At 45.5% G+C, this 20,879-nt stretch overlaps 1 protein-coding gene across 1 annotated transcript; it reads right to left on the bottom strand.

Annotated features, from left to right (window-relative positions):
- Nucleotides 1-508: 508 nt before the first annotated feature.
- On the bottom strand, nucleotides 509-19,689 carry LOC139239135 (serine/arginine-rich splicing factor 5-like). The gene is made up of 8 exons (XM_070867694.1): nucleotides 19,559-19,689; nucleotides 17,532-17,678; nucleotides 13,215-13,285; nucleotides 11,830-11,934; nucleotides 8,150-8,219; nucleotides 5,382-5,455; nucleotides 3,404-3,514; nucleotides 509-2,253 (listed from the first exon to the last, which is right to left on the bottom strand). Exons 2-8 carry the CDS (start codon nucleotides 17,655-17,657, stop codon nucleotides 1,968-1,970), a joined length of 843 nt encoding a protein of 280 aa, XP_070723795.1. The 5' UTR covers nucleotides 17,658-17,678; nucleotides 19,559-19,689; the 3' UTR covers nucleotides 509-1,967.
- Nucleotides 19,690-20,879: the final 1,190 nt, after the last annotated feature.

The raw sequence follows: 20,879 nt of genomic DNA on the forward strand, positions 1-20,879 counted from the left end.
AATTCTAACTCCATTCGGTTAGACCAGCAGACGGTGCAACATGCATTCACACTGCTGCCCGACTTCTAATGGGATTCAATGTTAACAAAAGCCAACTATGCCATTATTCCAATTGTATTTTTTTTAAAATAAAGACTGTGCTCATAAAGCTGAAGGATATCAGTGCCAGGGAATTAACGTTTCCATTTCAGGCACCCAGCACTCCCAAATCAGGTACAACATGTGCGGAGGGGATGGCAGAAGTATACTGCACTTTGCTCCAATAAATACGCTCGAAACCCAACCACAAGAGAAACCTCCAGAGTGACATGTTCCCCTGCTTCTACACCAGCCGCCCTGGGACCTTGGATTGACAATGTGTACCAAATGATATAGTGGCGCAGGCCCCGATAGACCAGGGTCGGTGTTGTCCTCCGCACAAATCACCATTTACCCTGAAAATATTTCATCGTTTTTAAATTCAAGCGAAAAATGGCCCAGGAAATAAAACACAAACACTCTGAAGAGGACACTTGTAACTCATTTTTAATGCAGTACCATTTCTTGCTACAAGGAATGATAGTGATACACAGCCTGTATGTAGTACACAATAGACTATAAACTAGCAGGATACAGTAAAGGTACATGGAACATTGGGCTTTATAGTTTTTGTATAAAATTGTTGAGTACAAACATCTAATTGTTTCAAATTCAGTTCCAATGCAGAGCAACATTCTATGTTGGTTCTCTAGCAACTAGTTAAGAGGATGGGTCATGTTAAATATAAATTTATATATACTTTAAAACAATGTGAAAGGAACCAAATAAAGCAAAAACTATTAACACACTTGTGAACCAAAAATGATATATACATTTTTCCCTGCTATCCTCCAGCACCTGCTCTCTCCGCCATGCTGATCATGTCCTTGATCTGAAGCTGCCTCCCTTCACTCGGGAGAGCAGGCCAGAAAGCCGCACTACTCTGCAACCACCAAGCCTTCACATTAAAAGCAAATTCCAAGTGCAAGTAAAGCAGGGTTCCCTAAAGGCAGGATGCAACTGTGTGTGCTAGTGTCGCACAAAAACCAACACAACTAAAACCACTGCTTTAAAAAAACACAAATCAAGCTAATAGGAGGGGGGGGGGGGGGGAAAGAGAGTTTTAAAATTGTCCCTGAACCACTAGCAATTCAAAATAGGAACGGACCCAAACCCGAAAGGTTTCCTGTAAAACATCCTGAATGTTTTAACCCCCTCCGTCTCCTTGTGGAAAGGGCAACAGGTTCAGCCATTTTGTACAAAGCTTAAATGGTGTTTGTGCTGGTGAAACGGTGGCTTGACCCGGGTTAAGATGCAGTTAGTTTGGGATTTGAAATACTTTTGGTTTTCAGCATCGGTCTCGATGAATGGAAGCTTTTTTTTTTAAAAAAAACAGGCCGATTTCAGTTGAACCATATTTCAGACTGGCCAATTAGCTGGGGGACTAAACTACAAACCTCAAATTTACTTAATGTTCTACAACAGGGTCACTCAATCAAATTCGGACCGTCATGACCCCTGTGCACAAATTTTACTTTAAATTCCATGTTCTTTGTGCAAGTGCTAAGAAACACCGCAAATTGTCTCGAGGCTTCGACTGCTCAGCAGAGGAAACTTACAATCACTATCGGCACATTGTTAAACGTGGAGTGATTGAAGCCCTCAGACTAGTCCTGTGGGCCCCAGCAGACTGCAGCCCGTTCAACAATACTAGACTAATTATGATGCTCAAGTCTTCAAATTATTCTAGGAAATGCATTACTTTAAACCAGATGCCTGTATTCTAACAGGATCATAAGGTTCAAAGTGTTTTGCATGAAATAAAAACAGAAGTACTTAAACCCCAAACCCAGCGTCAGACAGAAAAAAAGTTTTCAAAATGAGGCCAACATTTCATAGAAAATCTTTTTTTTTTAGCAAATTATAAAAACACTTGTACAACATGGTGTTTACTCTGCACTGTTGACGGGGGACTGCTCCCGGGAGCCGTACCAGGACCGGGCCGATTTGTCGGGGGAATTCGATCGTGACCTGGACTGAGTCGGCGTCCTGCGACGCCTGACCTCCGGCGAGCGGCTGGGCGAACGGGACTCGTTCCTCTGCCGCTTGGTGTCGCGGGCAGGGGACCTGCTGCGCGAGTGGCTCGGCGAGCGGGTGACCGATCTTGACACGCTGCGGGAGGCCTTGTAGCTGCGGGATCTGGAAGAGCTTCGGGAGCGAGATCTGGTCCACGATCTGGAACGGCAAAGGAGGAAGTTAAAATAAAAACCTCCCTACATCAACAAGCGCTTTCTCCCCGTGCAGTGGTCATCTCCCTACCCTGGAGTTAACCCATGCCACAACCACAGGAAAATACCAATGTCAGGCAGCAAAATTTAACACAAGGATCAATGTTCCCCCCTCATTGTTTTTTTGGGTGTGCGGCCGCTTTAAGGGGCCACGTGGCTTATGCGCGAAACTGAACATTGCAAAAGCCAGTGAGCTGCGCGGCTTAGAGGGAACTTTGCACACGACATAATGCAAGTAGTGTGGAACTTTGACAGGGCACAACTCCATCTCCCGATGGCTTTCCCTATTCTTCAGTCTCCGTATGACGTGGGCGGTGAAATCCGCTTGTAGTAGTCATGTTGGCGTAAAGATTTTTTTTTAATAAAGTGCCCAAGCCACACTGCCTTGAAGACTGTATTCTCCCTACGTAAGAGCTGGTTATTGTTTATCATTTTGTGAAGAAGATGGTTAAAAAGTTAGTTTCTGAAAAAATCCAAGACCCAAGTCAGATTTTGCACTTGTAATGCCAGAGAGAGGCAGATCCAACTGCTGACAGATCAATCTTAAAGTCAAAGTGTTAGGAGCATGGAATCCATTGCCACAGGGAGCAGTTAATGACAAGATCATTTAAGCTTTTAACGGGAAGAGTAAATCAACATTTGAAGCAGAGGAAGTCACAGGCTAGTGGAATTAGCTCGGATTGCTCTAGCAAAGAGCCAGCAGAGACGCAAAGGCCTATGTTTGCGTCTTCCTTTGGCTGAAATTGGTTCCAGTAGCCCCGGGAGGACAGTGCCTGTGTCCCCGAACAGCTGGAACAACCGATTAGTAAAATGTAAAATCATCGGCTTCACTGTGGAGAATAACGAGCTCCGACTACAGGCTCGGCCCGTCTGCTCCATGCTCGGCCTCTTCCTGTTGCACAAGCTAAACTTTCAGAAATAATAACTAATGGATTGTCATCCAATACATCCATTTTAGAAACACAAACCGGGCCAAGCAGAGTGTCTGAATCAACAGGTTACTGATTTACAAATGTCCTTCGTGTCGCTCTCCTCCCCTCCCCCCCCACCTCCACCTCCACCAGGTCGAATTCCGCAGTCCCCATGTTGCTGGTTACCTGTTGCGCCTCGGCTCCTCAATCAACTGGACCCTCCGGCCACTGATTTCTTTTCCATCCAGTTTATCAATTGCATTTTTCAAATCGTTGTAAGAAGCAAACTCCACAATACTGCAGTGAAAAGAAATATAGAATCACAAAAACATAGTCAGAAGATGGAGCAGCAATAATTCTATAGACACCGTGAAAAGGTGAGAAGGTCACCGGGGGCGGGGCTGTTACCGAGGCTCACCGGGGGCGGGGCAGTTACCGAGGGTCATGGCGTGAGGCGGTCACCGGGGGTGGGGCCGTTACTGAGGGCGGAGCGAGGGAACAATTTCCATATCCGCTAATTATAGCGAAATCATAAATACGTTTATTAGTACTTTGGACCAATGTTGTGAAAAGATCATATTTCACCCAATACAGTTTAATATTGTGTGATGCTCTTAATTCATCTCAAGACGATTTTCACCACCAGTGACAGACACGTGACCACCAGACCATCGAAATTTTGGGTTCATGGGGACTGCTGACAACTAAGACAAAGAATGGCCACTTGGTCAGCTTGTGATCCCAGCAATAGTCAGCACTTTCAGGGACAAAAAAACAGCCCTCTCCTCCAAACAAAAATCCTCCCCACCTCCAATCTCCCTTACCTCTCCAAAGCCCTTCAATCTGTTCTCACCTCCCAAATCCATGCTGGAATCAAAGTCACAAATGACATCTGCTGTGGCCAGACCAGAGGCTTCTCTTCCCGCTCAGTTAAAGAATTTATCGCTGGCCCCTTTCCCTTCAGCATCATCCAGACACACAATGAGCTGCCACATGTACACTGACAACCCCCAACTCTACCTCACCACCATCTCCCTCAACCCCTCCGCTGCTCGGTATCGTCACACCGCTTGTCCGATATCCAGTCTTGGACGAGCCGTAATTTCCTCCGGTTAAACGTCGGTGTCATGTATTCAACCATGTTAACGTGCGATGCATCGTCCTATGGTGTCGGGTGTGTGTTGCAGCATGTCAATGCCAAAGGTCAGATTATACATGGGTTACATTGCTGGTTGAATACATGACAGTCGGGAAGCTCAAAACCATTGTCTTTGGCCCCTCGCCTCAGACTCCAGCCTCCTCCCTGGCCACCGTCTTAGGCTGAACCAGAATGTTCGAGACCACAGTGTCCTATTCACCCCCGAGCTTCCAACCCCACAATTTCTCCATCACAAACTCAGGCTACTTCCTTCCTTGCACAACATGTTGCTGGAACCATCGTCTGTTCCTTTGCCACCTCCAGACTCAAGTGTCCTAATGCCATCCTGGCAGGGGAGAAAACTGAACCAAGACTATTGTAGAACTCCCTCCCTAAACCCTTCAACTCTCTCTACTCCTTCAAACCCACCTCTGACCACCCTGCCTTATCTACAACTTTGACAGAACTCTTTCTTAAAGAAACAAAATGATGTCTCCATGGACATCGATGTTAAAATGTTATACAGGTTGAACCTCCCTAATCCGGGACTTCCCTCGTCCAGGACCGTTCCCGGCCACCGGGTGGCGCATGCGCAGAACTCCAACATGAACAAATTGAAGTCCTTCCTCGCTATCGACTCCCGCAATCCTGGCCTGACCCCGCGATCCACCGCCCCCACAACCCCCCACCCCAACGATCTCTCTGCCGCACTCCCAGTCCTAATATCCCCTTGCTCAGCACCTGTACCATCCAATTTAACGTGACCACCCCTCGTCCGGCAAAATCCCTTATCCAGCACAGGCCAGGCCCCGAGGGTGCCGGATATGGGAGATTCAACCTGTATAATGCATATTATTGTTGCTATAAAGATCACCATTAAATGTGCACAGCACGATATCCCAATAACTATGACGCCCATCAAGATGCTGGTTATGACTAGTCAGGATTCCATGTTCTGAATTAAAATGGCACAAGTGGAGGATCACCATGGTGTTCCCTGCCAATCACATTTTGTCTTTCTCTTACCCTTCATTATTGTGGATTCTATGAGCATCGGTGAAAGTCACTTCACCAGCCTGTCGCATGATGTCCTTTAGATCCTACAAACAGGAAAAGACTTTAAAATGTAGCTCAGACAGAAACCTATCGCACTGTACAATAACATCAGTTACAACACAGTCTCAGAATTGGGATGTCATGTTATGGGGCTTTGTCTGACTAAATGAAATGCAGGAGCTGCAGATTACCCAAAGTAGTGGCGCTACCATTCAGTCTCTGAACAAGTGCCACCTGTAACCGGTGTCAACACAAGATCCAAATCGTGCCCTTTAACCATTCTCCAAAAGCAAGATGCGCCAAAAATGCTCATCGGGCACAATTAACACATTAAGGAATGCCACAGACACTGACTCCAATCTTCCCGGGTTAAACGGCAGCAGTTCAAAGCTCCAGTGAGAGTCTGGCCAAAATTCAAAACCGATCTTCGGTACATCAGCCGCCTCGGCAACCTGGCGCCTCGTCACTCGCGTTCAACCAAGCGAGGAAAATAACTGTCGGTGACAGCTCTAACCACTCACGAAAATCCACCCCGACTTGTTGATCGAGTCGCAGTCTCTACTGTTGTCTTTGTCGAGCACTGCTCTATTTCTGCCGTCTTGCGCATGGGCAGTATTTTTCAAACGCCTTTTTCTCATTTAGCCTCGTGTTTTGTCGGGGAGATGAGGAAACCACTATTTTCCCCCTTAGCCCCCGTCTCCATTTCCTCCACGCTAGCTCCTCACAAATAGTATATATACTGCCATCTTTTGCCTCGAACCAGTGAGGAACGCGAGAAGATCCCAGGGGGACCTTGTAATATGTGTACTATATCATGACATCCCTATTCCACATGTTAAAAAATATTAAAAATTTACAATTTAAATTAGCCCTGGGTTACCCAAGCCAATTACAATTTTAGGCAACCATCCATGCCCTACATGATGCATCTAAGCAAAGGGTGCACCCACTCGATACAATACCCTCTCGATACAGCGTCTTGGGACATGGCCCTCCCTCGGGCACCGAATGTGCCTGCCACCCGGGGTAATGTGCCACCGATAAGCACGGGCTGTGTGAAGGCTCGGCCGCCTTTACAAGTCAATCTCCTGACAAGCCTCCCGAGCGAGATCGACACGGATTTTTTTTCTCTTACACCAGGGCTGGGGATGCGACAGGTGTCGATGCCGTCGGTGACCCTAGGATCAGTACAACCCAGAACCCGCGTCCAGTTGCCTGAATAATCGTGGGAGCTGACTGGCAAATTAGTCAACACGGGACCTTTTCCAGATACAGGACGCGACAACACGAGAAAGGGGAACTCCTGGTCAAAATGCGAATGACCTCACGACAAGCTGCTAAACAAAGGTTTTCAAATTTAGTCAAATGCTCATTCATTTCCAATCAAACAATATTAAGCCATCAGATTTACAGTCTACATTAATAACAGTAATTAGGAGTTAAAACGGAGTTACCGTTAACATTTTAAAATCAGAAATTTAATGGCTATTCATTTTAAAAGGTGCGTGCAGAATACCATTAGATTTCGTCATAAAAGTACTAATTAAATCAATCAGATGTGCCTCCCTAGATCATATTTTCACAAAATAACCCAAAAAACACAAATATCATGCAACATTCCTTGTGGATATTATCCATATGCTATTGTTCGAAAAGGGACTGCCCACCTCAGATAACAGTTAACGTACATAACAGCGAGGAGGGTGGGTCAGGCCTAGGAGCACAGCATCGAGCACAGAACTGCTGTCAAGAAACACGTCCTCACACAGTGACCAATACCCGGAGGCAAAAATTCAAGAGTAAATCAAGAAGCAGTTTGCCGTTACGATTGGGAGGCCTGGGGCGGTGAAGAGAGAGGGAGGAATGAAATGCCGGTTTCTACGGATAAGCCAGCCTCATCAGAAACTTATTCTACGACCTTGGTGAGTGCAGGATTTCCTCACATCGAATCCCCAATTTCAACACGTATAATATACCAAACACAGCTACTGGGAGACAGGAAGAGGTCAAATTGTGTGAATAACTGATTGCAAGAATGGATGATTGTGCAAGAATGCATCTGAGATACAGGCACAGTTAGACAATGGATCAAAAGTATGGGCAGTGCCCACACCAAAGTACAATGGTGCTTTAATGAGTCGGGTCACAAGCTAGCGAGGTGGATTAACGCTAATCATCTGCCATTATCAGTAGCCAGCTCAGGGAGGTGGGCCGAGATCCATGCTCCACCATTTTCGGGGAGCACAGTTAACTGTCCAGCGTCTCCTAAGCCACTTGATCAAGGAGAGCATCAGCAAAGACCTTCGGAGCAAATCGCTCACCTTCCGTCAGTGCACGCCACACAGAAATACCTGCCTACAAATCCAGGACAGTTCTCCATGCAATGGGTTGAGAATACACAAAACATACTTAACCCAGAAGCCACAGATACAAAAGTCCATTGAAGACTTTAAAAGGGAGAGATACTTGCTTGGGAAGCAAGATGCAGGAAAGTGGGGTTACAAATGATGAGAGCTGCCACTGAAAACATTCCAGAGCAGTCTCAATGGACCTACTCCAATTCCTATAAAATATTTACACACACACGCGCTTCAGGTGAAGGTTGAAGCAGGCTGTGGGTTATATTTATGAAGTTATGACCCATGTGTTTTTAAGCACAAATATCCAAGAACTAAGATTTAACAATTTTAGTTTGTTAAATTCGTGCAGACTTTTTGTATTTGACTATCTGGACCCACCTGCCAGCTCACACGGGAAGAGAGATTCTTCACAATCAGACGGTAGTCAGTACGAACGGGAGGTCCATATCTGAAATTTCACAAAAGGAAACCCTGTTACTGGAAAGCAGCAAAAAGTGCCAATGTGACGATGGCTGCCTCTCCAACATTAATGTACAACGATCTCCTCCAATGCCTTAGGAAGTAAAGACAAACGGTACTAGGGTTCGATTCCAGGCCTGTGATGAATCCGCTGCCTCCCTTGGGGTGATGTTTGGGGCAATAGAGAAGGCTCTGGATTGGGGGGGGGGTGGGAGGGGGGAAAAAGAGAGAAAGTCAGACATCCACGGCTCCCGATCACACTTTTAAATTCATTCACGGGATGTGGGCATCGCCAGCATTTATTGCCCATCCCCAATTGCCTTCGAGAAGGTGGTGGTGAGCCGTCGCCTTGAACAGCTGCAGTCCGTGTGGTGAAGGTGCTCCCTCAGTGCTGGTAGAGAGGGAGGTTTGGGATTTTGATCTGGCGACGATGAAGGAACAGCGACTTATTTCCAAGTGTGATTGGTGGTGGTGTTCCCATGGCGCCTGCTGGGCCCTGTCCTTGCATAGAAACATAGAAAATAGATGCAGGAGTAGGCCATTCGGCCCTTCGAGCCTGCACCGCCATTCAATTGAGTTCATGGCTGAACATGCAACTTCAGTACCCTATTCCTGCTTTCTCGCCATACCCCTTGATCCCCCTAGTAGTAAGGACTTCATCTAACTCCTTTTTGAATATATTTAGTGAATTGGCCTCAACTACTTTCTGTGGTAGAGAATTCCACACGTTCACCACTCTCTGGGTGAAGAAGTTTCTCCTCATCTCGGTCCTAAATGGCTTACCCCTTATCCTTAGACTGTGACCCCTGGTTCTGGACTTCCCCAACATTGGGAACATTCTTCCTGCATCTAACCTGTCTAAACCCGTCAGAATTTTAAACGTTTCTATGATATCCCCTCTCATTCTTCTGAACTCCAGTGAATACAAGCCCAGTTGATCCAGTCTTTCTTGATATGTCAGTCCCACAATCCCGGGAATCAGTCTGGCGAATCTTCGCTGCACTCCCTCAATAGCAAGAATGTCCTTCCTCAAGTTAGGAGACCAAAACTGTACACAATACTCCAGGTGTGGCCTCACCAAGGCCCTGTACAACTGTAGTAACACATCCCTGCCCCTGTACTCAAATCCCCTCGCTATGAAGGTCAACATGCCATTTGCTTTCTTAACCACCTGCTGTACCTGCATGCCAACCTTCAATGACTGATGTACCATGACACCCAGGTCTCGTTGCACCTCCCCTTTTCCTAATCTGTCACCATTCAGATAATAGTCTGTCTCTGTTTTTACCACCAAAGTGGATAACCTCACATTTATCCACATTATACTTCATCTGCCATGCATTTACCCACTCACCTAACCTATCCAAGTTACTCTGCAGCCTCATAGCACCCTCCTTGCAGCTCACACTGCCACCCAACTTAGTGTCATCCGCAAATTTGGAGATACTACATTTAATCCCCTCGTCTAAATCATTAATGTACAATGTAAACAGCTGGGGCCCCAGCACAGAACCTTGCGGTACCCCACTAGTCACTGCCTGCCATTCTGAAAAGTACCCATTTACTCCTACTCTTTGCTTCCTGTCTGCCAACCAGTTCTCAATCCACGTCAGCACACTACCCCCAATCCCATGTGCTTTAACTTTGCACATTAATCTCTTGTGTGGGACCTTGTCGAAAGCCTTCTGAAAGTCCAAATACACCACATCAACTGGTTTCCCCTTGTCCACTCTACTGGAAACATCCTCAAAAAATTCCAGAAGATTTGTCAAGCATGATTTCCCTTTCACAAATCCATGTTGACTTGGAGCTATCATGTCATCTCTTTCCAAATGCGCTGCTATGACATCCTTAATAATTGATTCCATCATTTTACCTACTACCGATTTAAAAAGTGGGGTTACATTGGCTACCCTCCATTCCACAGGAACTGATCCAGAGTCTACGGAATGTTGGAAAATGACTGTCAATGCATCCGCTATTTCCAAGGCCACCTCCTTAAGTACTCTGGGATGCAGATCATCACACCCTGGGGATTTATCGGCCTTCAATCCCATCAATTTCCCCAACTAATAAGGATTTCCCTCCATTCCTCCTTCTTACTAGACCCTCTGATCCCTTTTATATCTGGATGGTTGTTTGTGTCCTCCTTAGTGAATACCAAACCAAAGTACTTGTTCAATTGGTCTGCCATTTCTTTGTTCCCAGTTATGACTTCCCTGATTCTTACTGCAGAGGACCTACGTTTGTCTTTACTAACCTTTTTCTCTTTACATATCTATAGAAACTTTTGCAGTCCGTATTAATGTTCCCTGCAAGCTTCCTCTCGTACTCTATTTTCCTTGTCCTAATCAAACCCTTTGTCCTCCTCTGCTGAGTTCTAAATTTCTCCCAGTCCCCGGGTTCGCTGCTATTTCTGGCCAATTTGTATGCCACTTCCTTGGCTTTAATACTATCCCTGATTTCCCTTGATAGCCACGGTTGAGCCACCTTCCCTTTTTTATTTTTACACCAGACAGGGATGTACAATTGTTGTAGTTCATCCATGCTGTCTCTAAATGTCTGCCATTGCCCATCCACTGTCAACCCCTTAAGTATCATTTGCCAATATATCCTAGCCAATTCACGCCTCATACCTTCAAAAAGTTACCCTTCTTTAAGTTCTTGACCATGGTCTCTGAATTAACTGTTTCATTTTCCATCCTAATGTAGAATTCCACCATATTATGGTCACTCTTCCCCAAGGGGCCTCGCACAACGAGATTGCTAATTAATCCTCTCTCATTACACAACACCCAGTCTAAGATGGCCTCTCCCCAGTTGGTTCCTTGACATATTGGTCTAGATACAATCCCGCTCAGCCCAACATCGCTGGGAAACGCTCAACGCTCATTCGCTAAGCTCAATCGCGAGGAACGGCCACTTGGGTAAGGTTGCAGGCCCCTGCACCCCAGCCCGAGTCAGCACTTTCTAGTGCTGGGGGAGCGCCAAGGCAACACCACAATGTCCACTTATTGTCATCTGTAAAATAGAAAATACTGCAAACACTCAGCAGGTCAGGCCGCATCTGTGGAGAGAAACAGCTGACATTTCAGGTTGATGACCTTTCTTCAGATCGGAAGTTGTTAGAGACGAACGGCTTGTCAGCAAGTACTGAGGCAGGGAAAAGGGTGGGCAGAAAAAGATAAAGTGAGAGGTCTGTGACAGGGTGGAGAGACTAAATAACAGTGTAAGGCAAAGCAGGGTGATAATGAAACAAGTACAGAAACAAAAGATGGGCTCAGGGGAGGTGTAAATGTTTGCAGCAGATTAGCAGACGGTGAGGGAAGGCTGGGAAATCTAGCAGAGGGGAAGTCTGCCGTGGCCTGTGAATGTGGTGGGATCCCAAGGGTGTGGACCATCCTGCTGGCTGTGTATCAATAGTGGATCCGCATCCTTCGTACCAGCCTATTTTAGTAGTATATTTGGACCCATCCCCTACATCCAGATGGACCTGCTGTGCAATTCCAGCATCTTGTGTTTTCAATAAGTAAATACCATATTTAAGTTCACTTCTCCTTCCTGTCGACCACCCCGCCCCATCCAAATGCAGTGTTTACCTGAGTCCGCTGCTTCGCTCACTTTTGGGGCGGTAGTAGTTAAATCTTCCGCCGAACCAGCCCCCTCCTCTCCGAGGTGGAGCTTTTGCAAGCTCCACAGTGATCCTAGAGAGAATTCGAAAAAAAGCAATTCATAGACACCAGAAAAGCTACATACATAAGTTGCAACATGACCTTGAGTTGTGCAATACATGTGCTTTTCCCAGCATAATCCTTGAACGCAAACCGGACACATTTTGCTGAATAAACATTCTTAGTAGAATACAACCGATATAAGGATACCTGGAGTTTGGAGTTAAGAGCAAGTTTAACATCCGGATACATCCTCATTCATTTCAAAACGATGACATTGTTAATGAAAGCTCAGTGGGAGAAGCCAGCCTGTCTGTCTTAACGACGAGACAGACCCAAAGGACTCCAATCCCAGCCTGATCAGTTATCCTATTCCAGCTGGGAGGAACCGGACCCGCAGGCAAACCCAATCGCTCGGAGGCACTGCGCGAGTACACAATTGGGCTTAGCCGTGATGCTCGGTGATTAAACACCTTGCCTACAGTCACCGCCGCCAAGCTCAAATTTTAATAAATGGTGGAACTGCACCCCAAAGGTCAGACGTTACAAATCCCCCAGAAACAGATGATGTGAATTGAGCTAACGGCCAAGATTTTTTTGTGCAGCTTTAGAATGATCAACTTGTTCTACAAATTTCTCCATATAAAACAAATGCTTTATAAATTGTTTACCCGTGTATCAGTCCCATGGAAAGCGAGTGCTTCTCCTGGCAAACTCTACCCGTACTTCATTTACTGCAACCTTGAAGTCGAAATCTGAAAGTTTCACCGTTACACTTTGCTGAGAGTGTGGAAATTCCACAAGCCCGACACTTTAGTAAAATCCCAGATGGTATCACAGGATTCACGCCTGCCCTCTCCACTGGTTTCAGAATTAGACTATTGCACGAATCATATCCACATTTCCTTAAAAATTACAATCATCATGGAGGAACTCAGCAAACTGGGAATCAAACCCAACCGTTGCTGTGGCTCAGTGCTGTAACATTGTCTGTTAACCTTTGGCTTGATGTATGCAAGCAATATATTCAATGGACTGTTTAAATGTAAGCTATTACAACCAAGTGTACTTTTTAAGTGCCGTACATTTAGACATCTTCCAGTTCCTGTAAAATATACCGACCAGCAATGTTCTCCAAGCTGCGCGGTCGTGTAGTGCGGCTCGTTGAAGGGGCTGTGCGGCTCCCAAAAAAATTACAGGGAACGTTGTCGGTCAACATCCTTGGAAAGTTACTGGATAACGTTCCTACTTCCAGATTGATAAACTTAACGACAGAAAACTCTGATTATCCTGCTGATTGTTAGAAGACCTACCTCTCCCGGAACAGTTCTTTCCCATTGAGCTCATAAACGGCATCATCTGCATCCCGGGCATCATCAAATTCCTAAACAAGAACGTCAAGAACCCAGTTTATTCATAGTTTTTGAACACCTTCACAAACCGAACGGCTTGTGTGCTAGACTAGCAACCCAGAGCATGCGCGTGCAAATTCCACCATGGCCATTTCTGGAATTGAATTTGTTAAATCAGGTAATTTGTAGGTGGGCAGCAGGGAAAGCAAGAATGACCACAGAAGATGCTGGATTGCTGTTATAAATTTTTTTTTAAATCAACCGAAATCAATAACATCCTTCATGGAAGGAATGAGCCAGCCCCAACAGCAATACATAAGAACATAAGAATTAGGAACAGGAGTAAGCCATCTAGCCCCTCGAGCCAGCTCCACCATTCAATAAGATCATGGCTGGCATTTAATGTCAAAATTGCCCAAGCAATTAGTTATCTTTGCACGGCAATCAGATGAGCAACACATACAGCCCTGCCAGCAACGTCCACATCCTGAGAACAAGCCAGAAAAACAATGTTAACCCCAGGAACAGCAGTGGACACGGCATTGGAATAACTTACCATTTACTCTTAAAGTTCCTTTTGTAATTGTTTCTCTAGTGCATCACTCACCAAATCAGACACTCCCTTTTTCCGAGATTGGCTGAAATGACAGACTCATCAGCCACTGTACCACCCGGGGAAATGGAGTCGGCCCACAGAGGAACATGCAGCTGCAGTCAGGTTTGAAATCGTGGCTTTGCTGGGATATGGTTAGAGGAAAATGCAATTATATCTTTTTTAATTAGAGTGCTTGCATCACAATAGCAGCGGTTTTACCGTCGGGACTAATTAAATTGTGCTGCTCCTTGAAGGAAGTTTTAAAAGGGTGGGGACCAGATAAATTTAAATATATTACAGCACATACAACACAGGATTGGAATGAAGGGAAAGAACTATTCCTGCTAGGATTAGACCCAAAATAAATAGGTAGAATGTAATTCACTTTTTTTTTCAAAAACAGTGTAGAAATTATAAAGTCACACGGGGACTCACTTAAATACCAAATCTCTCTGGTGTTGCTCACGGTAAGTCAGAAGATATGATGTTTTATATTAAATATTATATTATAAGCAGCATTTGCCTGCATCAAAACAGGAATTGTAATCTAGAAAATATTTCAGAGACACCCGCATTCCTGCATCACAGGTTATGGAAGTTCAAAATTCCCCAGCACTATTTAACCTCAGACCTGATCTGCAACAAAGTTCTCTTTTTAATTTTGTTCTTGGGATGTGGGCTACATTAATTGCTTGTCATTGGTTGCCCCGAGGCGATAGTGCTGGGTCTTCACCTTGAACTGAATACGTCCCCCCAGTGGGATTACGCAGGGAATTCAAAAAGGTATCGACTGAGCGATAGGTCAGTATGGTATGTGACTCGGAGGGGGAAACTTGGAGGCGGTGCCATTGCCACAGCGTCGTGCATGTCCTGCTTGGTGGTAGAGGGTTGGGAGATGCTGTCAAAGTGACCTCGGTGAGTGGATTATACAGTGCGCCACAGAAGAGGCCTGTGGCACGAGAGCTGATCAAGCGACTGCTCGACAATGTATTGGTGACCCACTTTATAGAGTTTTGGTGCCAGTGATGCAGGTGAGTGTTGCATCACACTCCGACTGAAGATATTTGTAGATGGTGGACAGGTTTTGAGGAGTGAGCAACTCAGAGTAGCCACTATTTTGTTTTTGTAGCTATGATGTTGATGCGGCGGGTCCAGTTCATCTTCTGCCGACCCCCTTCTTCCCCCCCCCCCCAGATGGTGGTAGTGGAGGAACTCCATTAAAATGCAGTTAGTAAAGATCACAGAGATAGATGGGCTCTCCCTTGTTCAAAATGGTCCTTACCAGGCACTTGACAACCCAAGCATCCATGTGCTCTTTCATCAGGGAGTTGTGAATGGAGCTGAACACTGCGGAATCATCAAACAGCCTCACTCCTGATCACATGATGAGGGACAGTCAAAGCTGCAGATGGTTGGGCCACAGACGCTTCCTCGCAGCGATGTCCTGGGGCTATGATTGGTCTCAGACACCAACAGCCTTTCTATCAGGTATTCCTCTAGCTATTGGAGGGTTTCCCGTCTGATCCCCACTGTGAGGGCTCCTTCGTGCCACGCTTGTTCCAAATGCTGTCACCCCTCCTGCATTCAGCTCTGGCGCCCAGAACTGGATCCAAGCGGAGGTCTGGGATTATCAGAACTGAGCGTTGGTGGGCAGGTTATTGACCAACAGATGTCACTATTGAAGGCCAATAAGGCAGCAATTGGCTGGGTTTTATTTATCCTGGGTTTGCTTTTATTAAAAAAAAGGATTGGACATATCGGGGCAATCTTCCACATCAGGTAGATGTCAATGTCACAACTGTATTGGAGCTTGGCTGGAGTGCTACAACTGGGATGTGATCATGGCCATTAGCTTTTGCTGTGCCCAAACTGCAGCCATGGATCACGTGTTCCCCCCCACTATCCAAAGCCCCTTCAATCCTACCTTATTTACGCAGCCTTCTCAGGCTTAGATACGGAGTCCGGCTGTAGGTTCTGAATACTGCAGGCAAGACTCAAATCTTTTCCCCATTTTGAAAGTGATCCATCTCAAGTGCTGGAAAACTGATTTGCTGCAATGCTGCCCCTGGCCCAAAGCACAGCTAAGACCCAACCAAATAACGGCCACCAGACAACTGCACATTCTACTGCACTGAGGGCCCCAACTTCTACAAAACTGATTTCAAATACTGCATTTTAGCTGATTCGTGCAAAGTGAAGCCAACTCCCATAAAAGTCTTCTGAATAACTAAGAATGCACCCTTGCTGCCCCAACAACGAATACACTTCAATAGGGATTCATTGGCTGTGAAGTGCTTTACCTTGCTGTAGACATGATGCGCTGTGATACAGTATAGGCAAAAAGTCCATTTTTCCTTGCCATAAAATACACATACGTAGTGCAATACCTCCCACCTGTGTTACAAAAGCAGCCGTTATGAAACGCAATTGATTAAGCAATGGAGTGACGCCTCCTGAAACAAGCGAGGCTGCACCCCACATGGTTAGCCCTGTTCAGATTGGTTACTTTGTATATTTGGCTGAGAGTTTGGACCAAGTCAACAGAAGAATGGTCTGGTTGTAAAATGAAATTTGTCAGTATGTTTTAAGGCTTGCGTCGTCACTTCGATGGACTGGATACAATACATCAACTTTAGGGGAATTCAAGCAGAGCCACGTCATGCAAATACACGAAAGAAAGTCAATTTCGGTTAAGTGTCTCACTTCAGCTGCTCAGGAATCCTCTCACTGGGTGCCAAACACCTACCCTTGCAAGATCTATTCGCAATTCCCCAAGATCGCGAAGTAGTCTGTGCCCACGGGCGGGGAAGTGGAGCTGATGCCAGGATCAGATCAGCCATGATCTTATTGAATGGCGGAGCAAGCTCTAGGGGCCAAATGGCCGACTCCTACTCCTATTTCTTATGTATGTCCAGTTGACCTGGCCAAATTTGGGCTGGTAGGTGGCAAGTTAACATTCACGCCACACAATGCCAAGCAATGACCATCTAACGAGAGAGTTGCTAACCAACTCCCTTTGACATGCAATGGCATTACCATCGCCGAGTCCCCCACCATCAACATCCGAGCCATCACCATTAACCAGAAACCTAACTGGACCACCACACAAATGCTGCGTCAACTGAAGCCTTTTCTTTCAAGAAGCAATAAGTGAATAAAAAAAGGTCAACTGATTTAAGAGACCAAGCATAGGGAGAGTGTAAAAAAGATTTTAAAAAAGTCACCTCCAAGACATTACATTTAAGTTTACTGGGGGTAACAAATACTTTATCTCAAACTCACTTATGAATCAGCTAGATACATTTGGGTGAAGAACAAAATCTACTCACAAAATCACTATTTTAACACGGCAAGAAGAGTTCACATCAGCAGTTTTCCCAATTGGCAAGTTCCTAATCTCAGCCAGAGTCCATCACTATCCGAATCAGAATGAATTTTAATACTCTATGAAATGGAAGGGCACAGCAACTCAGGTCCAGCAAATAGATTCACAGCTGTACTGAGGGAGCCTTCAAATTCAATGCTGCACGCACACGAGTCCCTAAAGATGAATCCAACCTTTTCTTTCAAAAAAAGGTGAAAGCAACAATTTCACGGCATCAAATCGCACTGGATCAAATCCGGGAGAGCGGCGCAGTTTCTTGAAAAATGAAAATCTCTAAAACAAATGGCAAAATACTCACCACAAACCCAAAGCCTCTCTTCAGGTCAATTTCACGAATACGTCCGTAACCTTTGAAGAACTTTTCCACATCGCGTTCTCTCACCTGAGGGCTCAGGCGGCCGATGAACACGCGGCAACCATTCATTTTGAAATGATTTTAGATGGTCTGAAAGTGAAAATATTGCGGTATTAAGACAGGCTGGAAATGCCACTACACCCGGCAGAGAGGCACACAGTCACTGGTCTATCGAGACCATTTCAAAATCAAACCCTATAACCAGGCTAGGCGTCACATGGAGATGACTTGTAATGAACCTACTTATGAGGTCATGTTGGCGACTTGCCCGATTACAATTCATCTCCATTTAGCAATACTACACCCGCGGTAAAATATTACCCCACCCTTACAGTACTAACTAGAGATTTATACAAAAGTCAAGTGCTGGCACACTGTACATTAACAATGAAATCTAGTTACTTCCTGCAGGCTTTTCTAATTTTCAGATGACGAGCAGTTATTCCAGAGCAATTAGCTTCCCCAGAGAGAGCACTTCAAGGAGCACCTGAAGGAGACTGAAGGAGAATAGCTGGTAAACATTCCAACTGTGCTCCAGATAACAGATTACCCATGCGCAATGCGATGAAGGATCAGCAAGTTATCAAATGTAAATACTGATAAGAACATAAGAAATAGGAGCTGGAGTAGGCCAATCAACCCCTCAAGCCTGCTCCGCCATAAGATGATGAATGATCTTCAATCTCAACTCCACTTTCCTGCCCTATCCACATCTCCTTTGATTCCCTCAATCTCCAAAAATCTAGATATCTCAGCCGTGAATATACTATCCTGACGGATGCTCCAAGACTATTTCTTTATAATGTTAACAACAGGCGCAGTGATTTGAACTATCACCCGGGTTTTTATTTCCTGGTTGCAGCTCTAGAACTAGGATAATAAGGTTATTAATCTCAATGTTATACTCAAAGTAGTTACGCAATTCTAAGACCCCTCCGCTCGTAAACCTTCCTGTGGTTTGGTTACATCCATTTTAAGTTTTTCAGTGCCAGACAAGGGTTGGTCAAAGAACAATTTAAATGTGGCTAGATCACATAACAATGTTTCCTGTTCGTACAGATTTTACAACAGAACCTGCACTTAATGTAACGCCACTTTTAACACAGACTACATTATTGACAATACACTTGTTTACATCCTGATTCAAGACCGTATAACAGTTTAAGTGGCACCCAGTCTTTACAGCAAACAGGAGAGGAGAGGAGTAAACAAAATGATTCAACCCAAATGTTGAAATTAAAAATAGTAGCATCTCATTTTCTTATAGAGTTAGCTAAAACAGTTTGTGGCAGAGAATTCCACCATTTGAACCACCCTCTGAACCCTAAACTTTGTCTGGCTCACCAACTGGATGTTCCTGTCCTCTAAATTATTTTTCTCTAACTTCCCCTTTAATTTCCTTGTGATTATCTGAAATGTGTCTCTTCTTGTTGCCACCTGAGCAGCCCATGGAAACAATCTATCACACTATTCAACTCTCTGTTAAAACCACCCGTGGCTTTTTCAGCTCAAGATTTGAACCAGCAACAGGACAGGACACATTTTCCCATTTTAAAAAAAAAACATTTTTAAAATAAAGCTTTCATTTTTCTACAAAAATTACCCACTAAAATCAACAACAAAAAAGTTTAACAAATACCTAATTAGGGAAATTACTGAGCAAATTACTAACTGAGCATTTTTAAAACAAAACACATTAGGAACCGGTCCAATATTAGCAAAAAGCGACGGGTTTTGCCCAATTTACTGAAGTAAATAGAGATAGAGATCTTTATATTGTAAACAGTATCAAATAGCCAGAGGTGCTCGAGCACATGGAGAAGGTTCCAGAGCAGCAAACTGTTAGAGTGATTCAACAGCGGCGGCCGGGGCCCCGGGCCTCGGACCTGCACCGCCCACCCGCCGGGCTCGGCTCAGGCCTAGGCCCGGGACCGGGACCGCGGCCTCCGCCCGCTCGGTCAGCGCCTCACTTGTGTCGGTGTCGGTGCCGGTGCCGGTGCTGGGGGTGCGGGCCTCTCCCCCCGATCTGTTGACGCGATCTCAAGCTGCAGTGGAATGGGGCTTCCCGGCTGAGGCTGCAGGGGCTGTGCTATGACGTCAGCGCGACGTCCCTCTGGCCACGCCTCCTATCCCTGATCACGCCCCCTTCACTAGACCCCGCCCATCTCTCTATATGCGTGTGTCTCTCGATATATTTATCACACACACTGTGCGATGTGTGCGCGCACTGGGCCCGTGCAGCAGAGCAGGTCTCCAGTCGTCCTGGTTAACCCTTGCCCCAGGACCAAGACCTCGCTCTGTCAAGCCCCGTGTGGTGGCTGGTGTGCAACGGCCACCCCACGTTAAAACAATCCACCCACAGGCATCTTCCACCCTTCAGGATGTAGTTCGGGATCCGGAATATTAGGTCCTTCATCGAAACACCTGTGAACTCGTGGAAGCAATTCATCCTCGCTTCAAGGGACCGCCTATGATGATATATGTTTATCTTTATATATATGTCCCTCTAACTCTCTGACTGTTAGAACATAAGAATTAGGAGCAGGAGCAGGCCATTGACCCCTCGAGCCTGCTCCGCCATTCAGTAAGATCACGGCTAATTTTCTACCTCAACTCCACTTTCCTGCACTGTCCCCATATCCCTTGATTCCCTTATCATTTCTCTCACTGGCTCTCGATCTGTTTCTCTCTCTGTCTGTGTGTGTCTCTCTTTCTCTATCTCTGTCTCTATATATATCTCTCTCTATGTCTCTGTCTCTGTCTTTGTCTCTGTCTCTGTCTCGTTCTCTGTCTCACTCACTCTCAGTTCTCCCTGATGTCCTGGAGCCAATGTTGATCCCTCAACCAACATATTATCTGGGTCATTATCACGCTGCTGTTTGTGGGAGCATGTTAAGTGCAAATTGGCTGATACATTTCCTACATTACAACAGTGACTACACTTCAAAAAGTACTTCATTGCCTGTAAAGTGCTTTGGTGTGTTCGGTGGTTATGGAATGCGCAATATCAGTGCAAGTGTTTCTTTCTCTGTTCACCTCACACACTCTCTCTGTGTCCACCTCACACACACACTCTCTGCCCACCACACACACTCTCTGCCCACCTCACACACTTTCTCTGTGTCCATCTCACTCACTCTCTCTGCCTCCTATCACTCACTTTCCCCTCTCAATAACAATAACTTGCATTTATATAAAAGCAAAATACTGCAGATGCTGGATATCTGAAATAAAAACAGAAAAATTCCAATTTATCCACATGGCAGCTGTTGATAATTCTGCATTTCCCAT

The sequence above is a fragment of the Pristiophorus japonicus genome, chromosome 26 (assembly GCF_044704955.1).
Source record: "Pristiophorus japonicus isolate sPriJap1 chromosome 26, sPriJap1.hap1, whole genome shotgun sequence".
Lineage (NCBI taxonomy): Eukaryota > Metazoa > Chordata > Chondrichthyes > Pristiophoridae > Pristiophorus > Pristiophorus japonicus.

Excerpts from the sequence above, each read along its gene's own strand:
- LOC139239135 (XM_070867694.1), bottom strand. The coding sequence starts at position 17,657 with ATGAATGGTTGCCGCGTGTTCATCGGCCGCCTGAGCCCTCAGGTGAGA. Across the intron at positions 13,286-17,531 it reads AGAGAGGCTTTGGGTTTGTG|GAATTTGATGATGCCCGGGA; the intron begins GTGAGTATTTTG and ends GTTCTTGTTTAG. Across the intron at positions 5,456-8,149 it reads CTTCCCGTGTGAGCTGGCAG|GATCTAAAGGACATCATGCG; the intron begins GTGGGTCCAGAT and ends TCCTGTTTGTAG.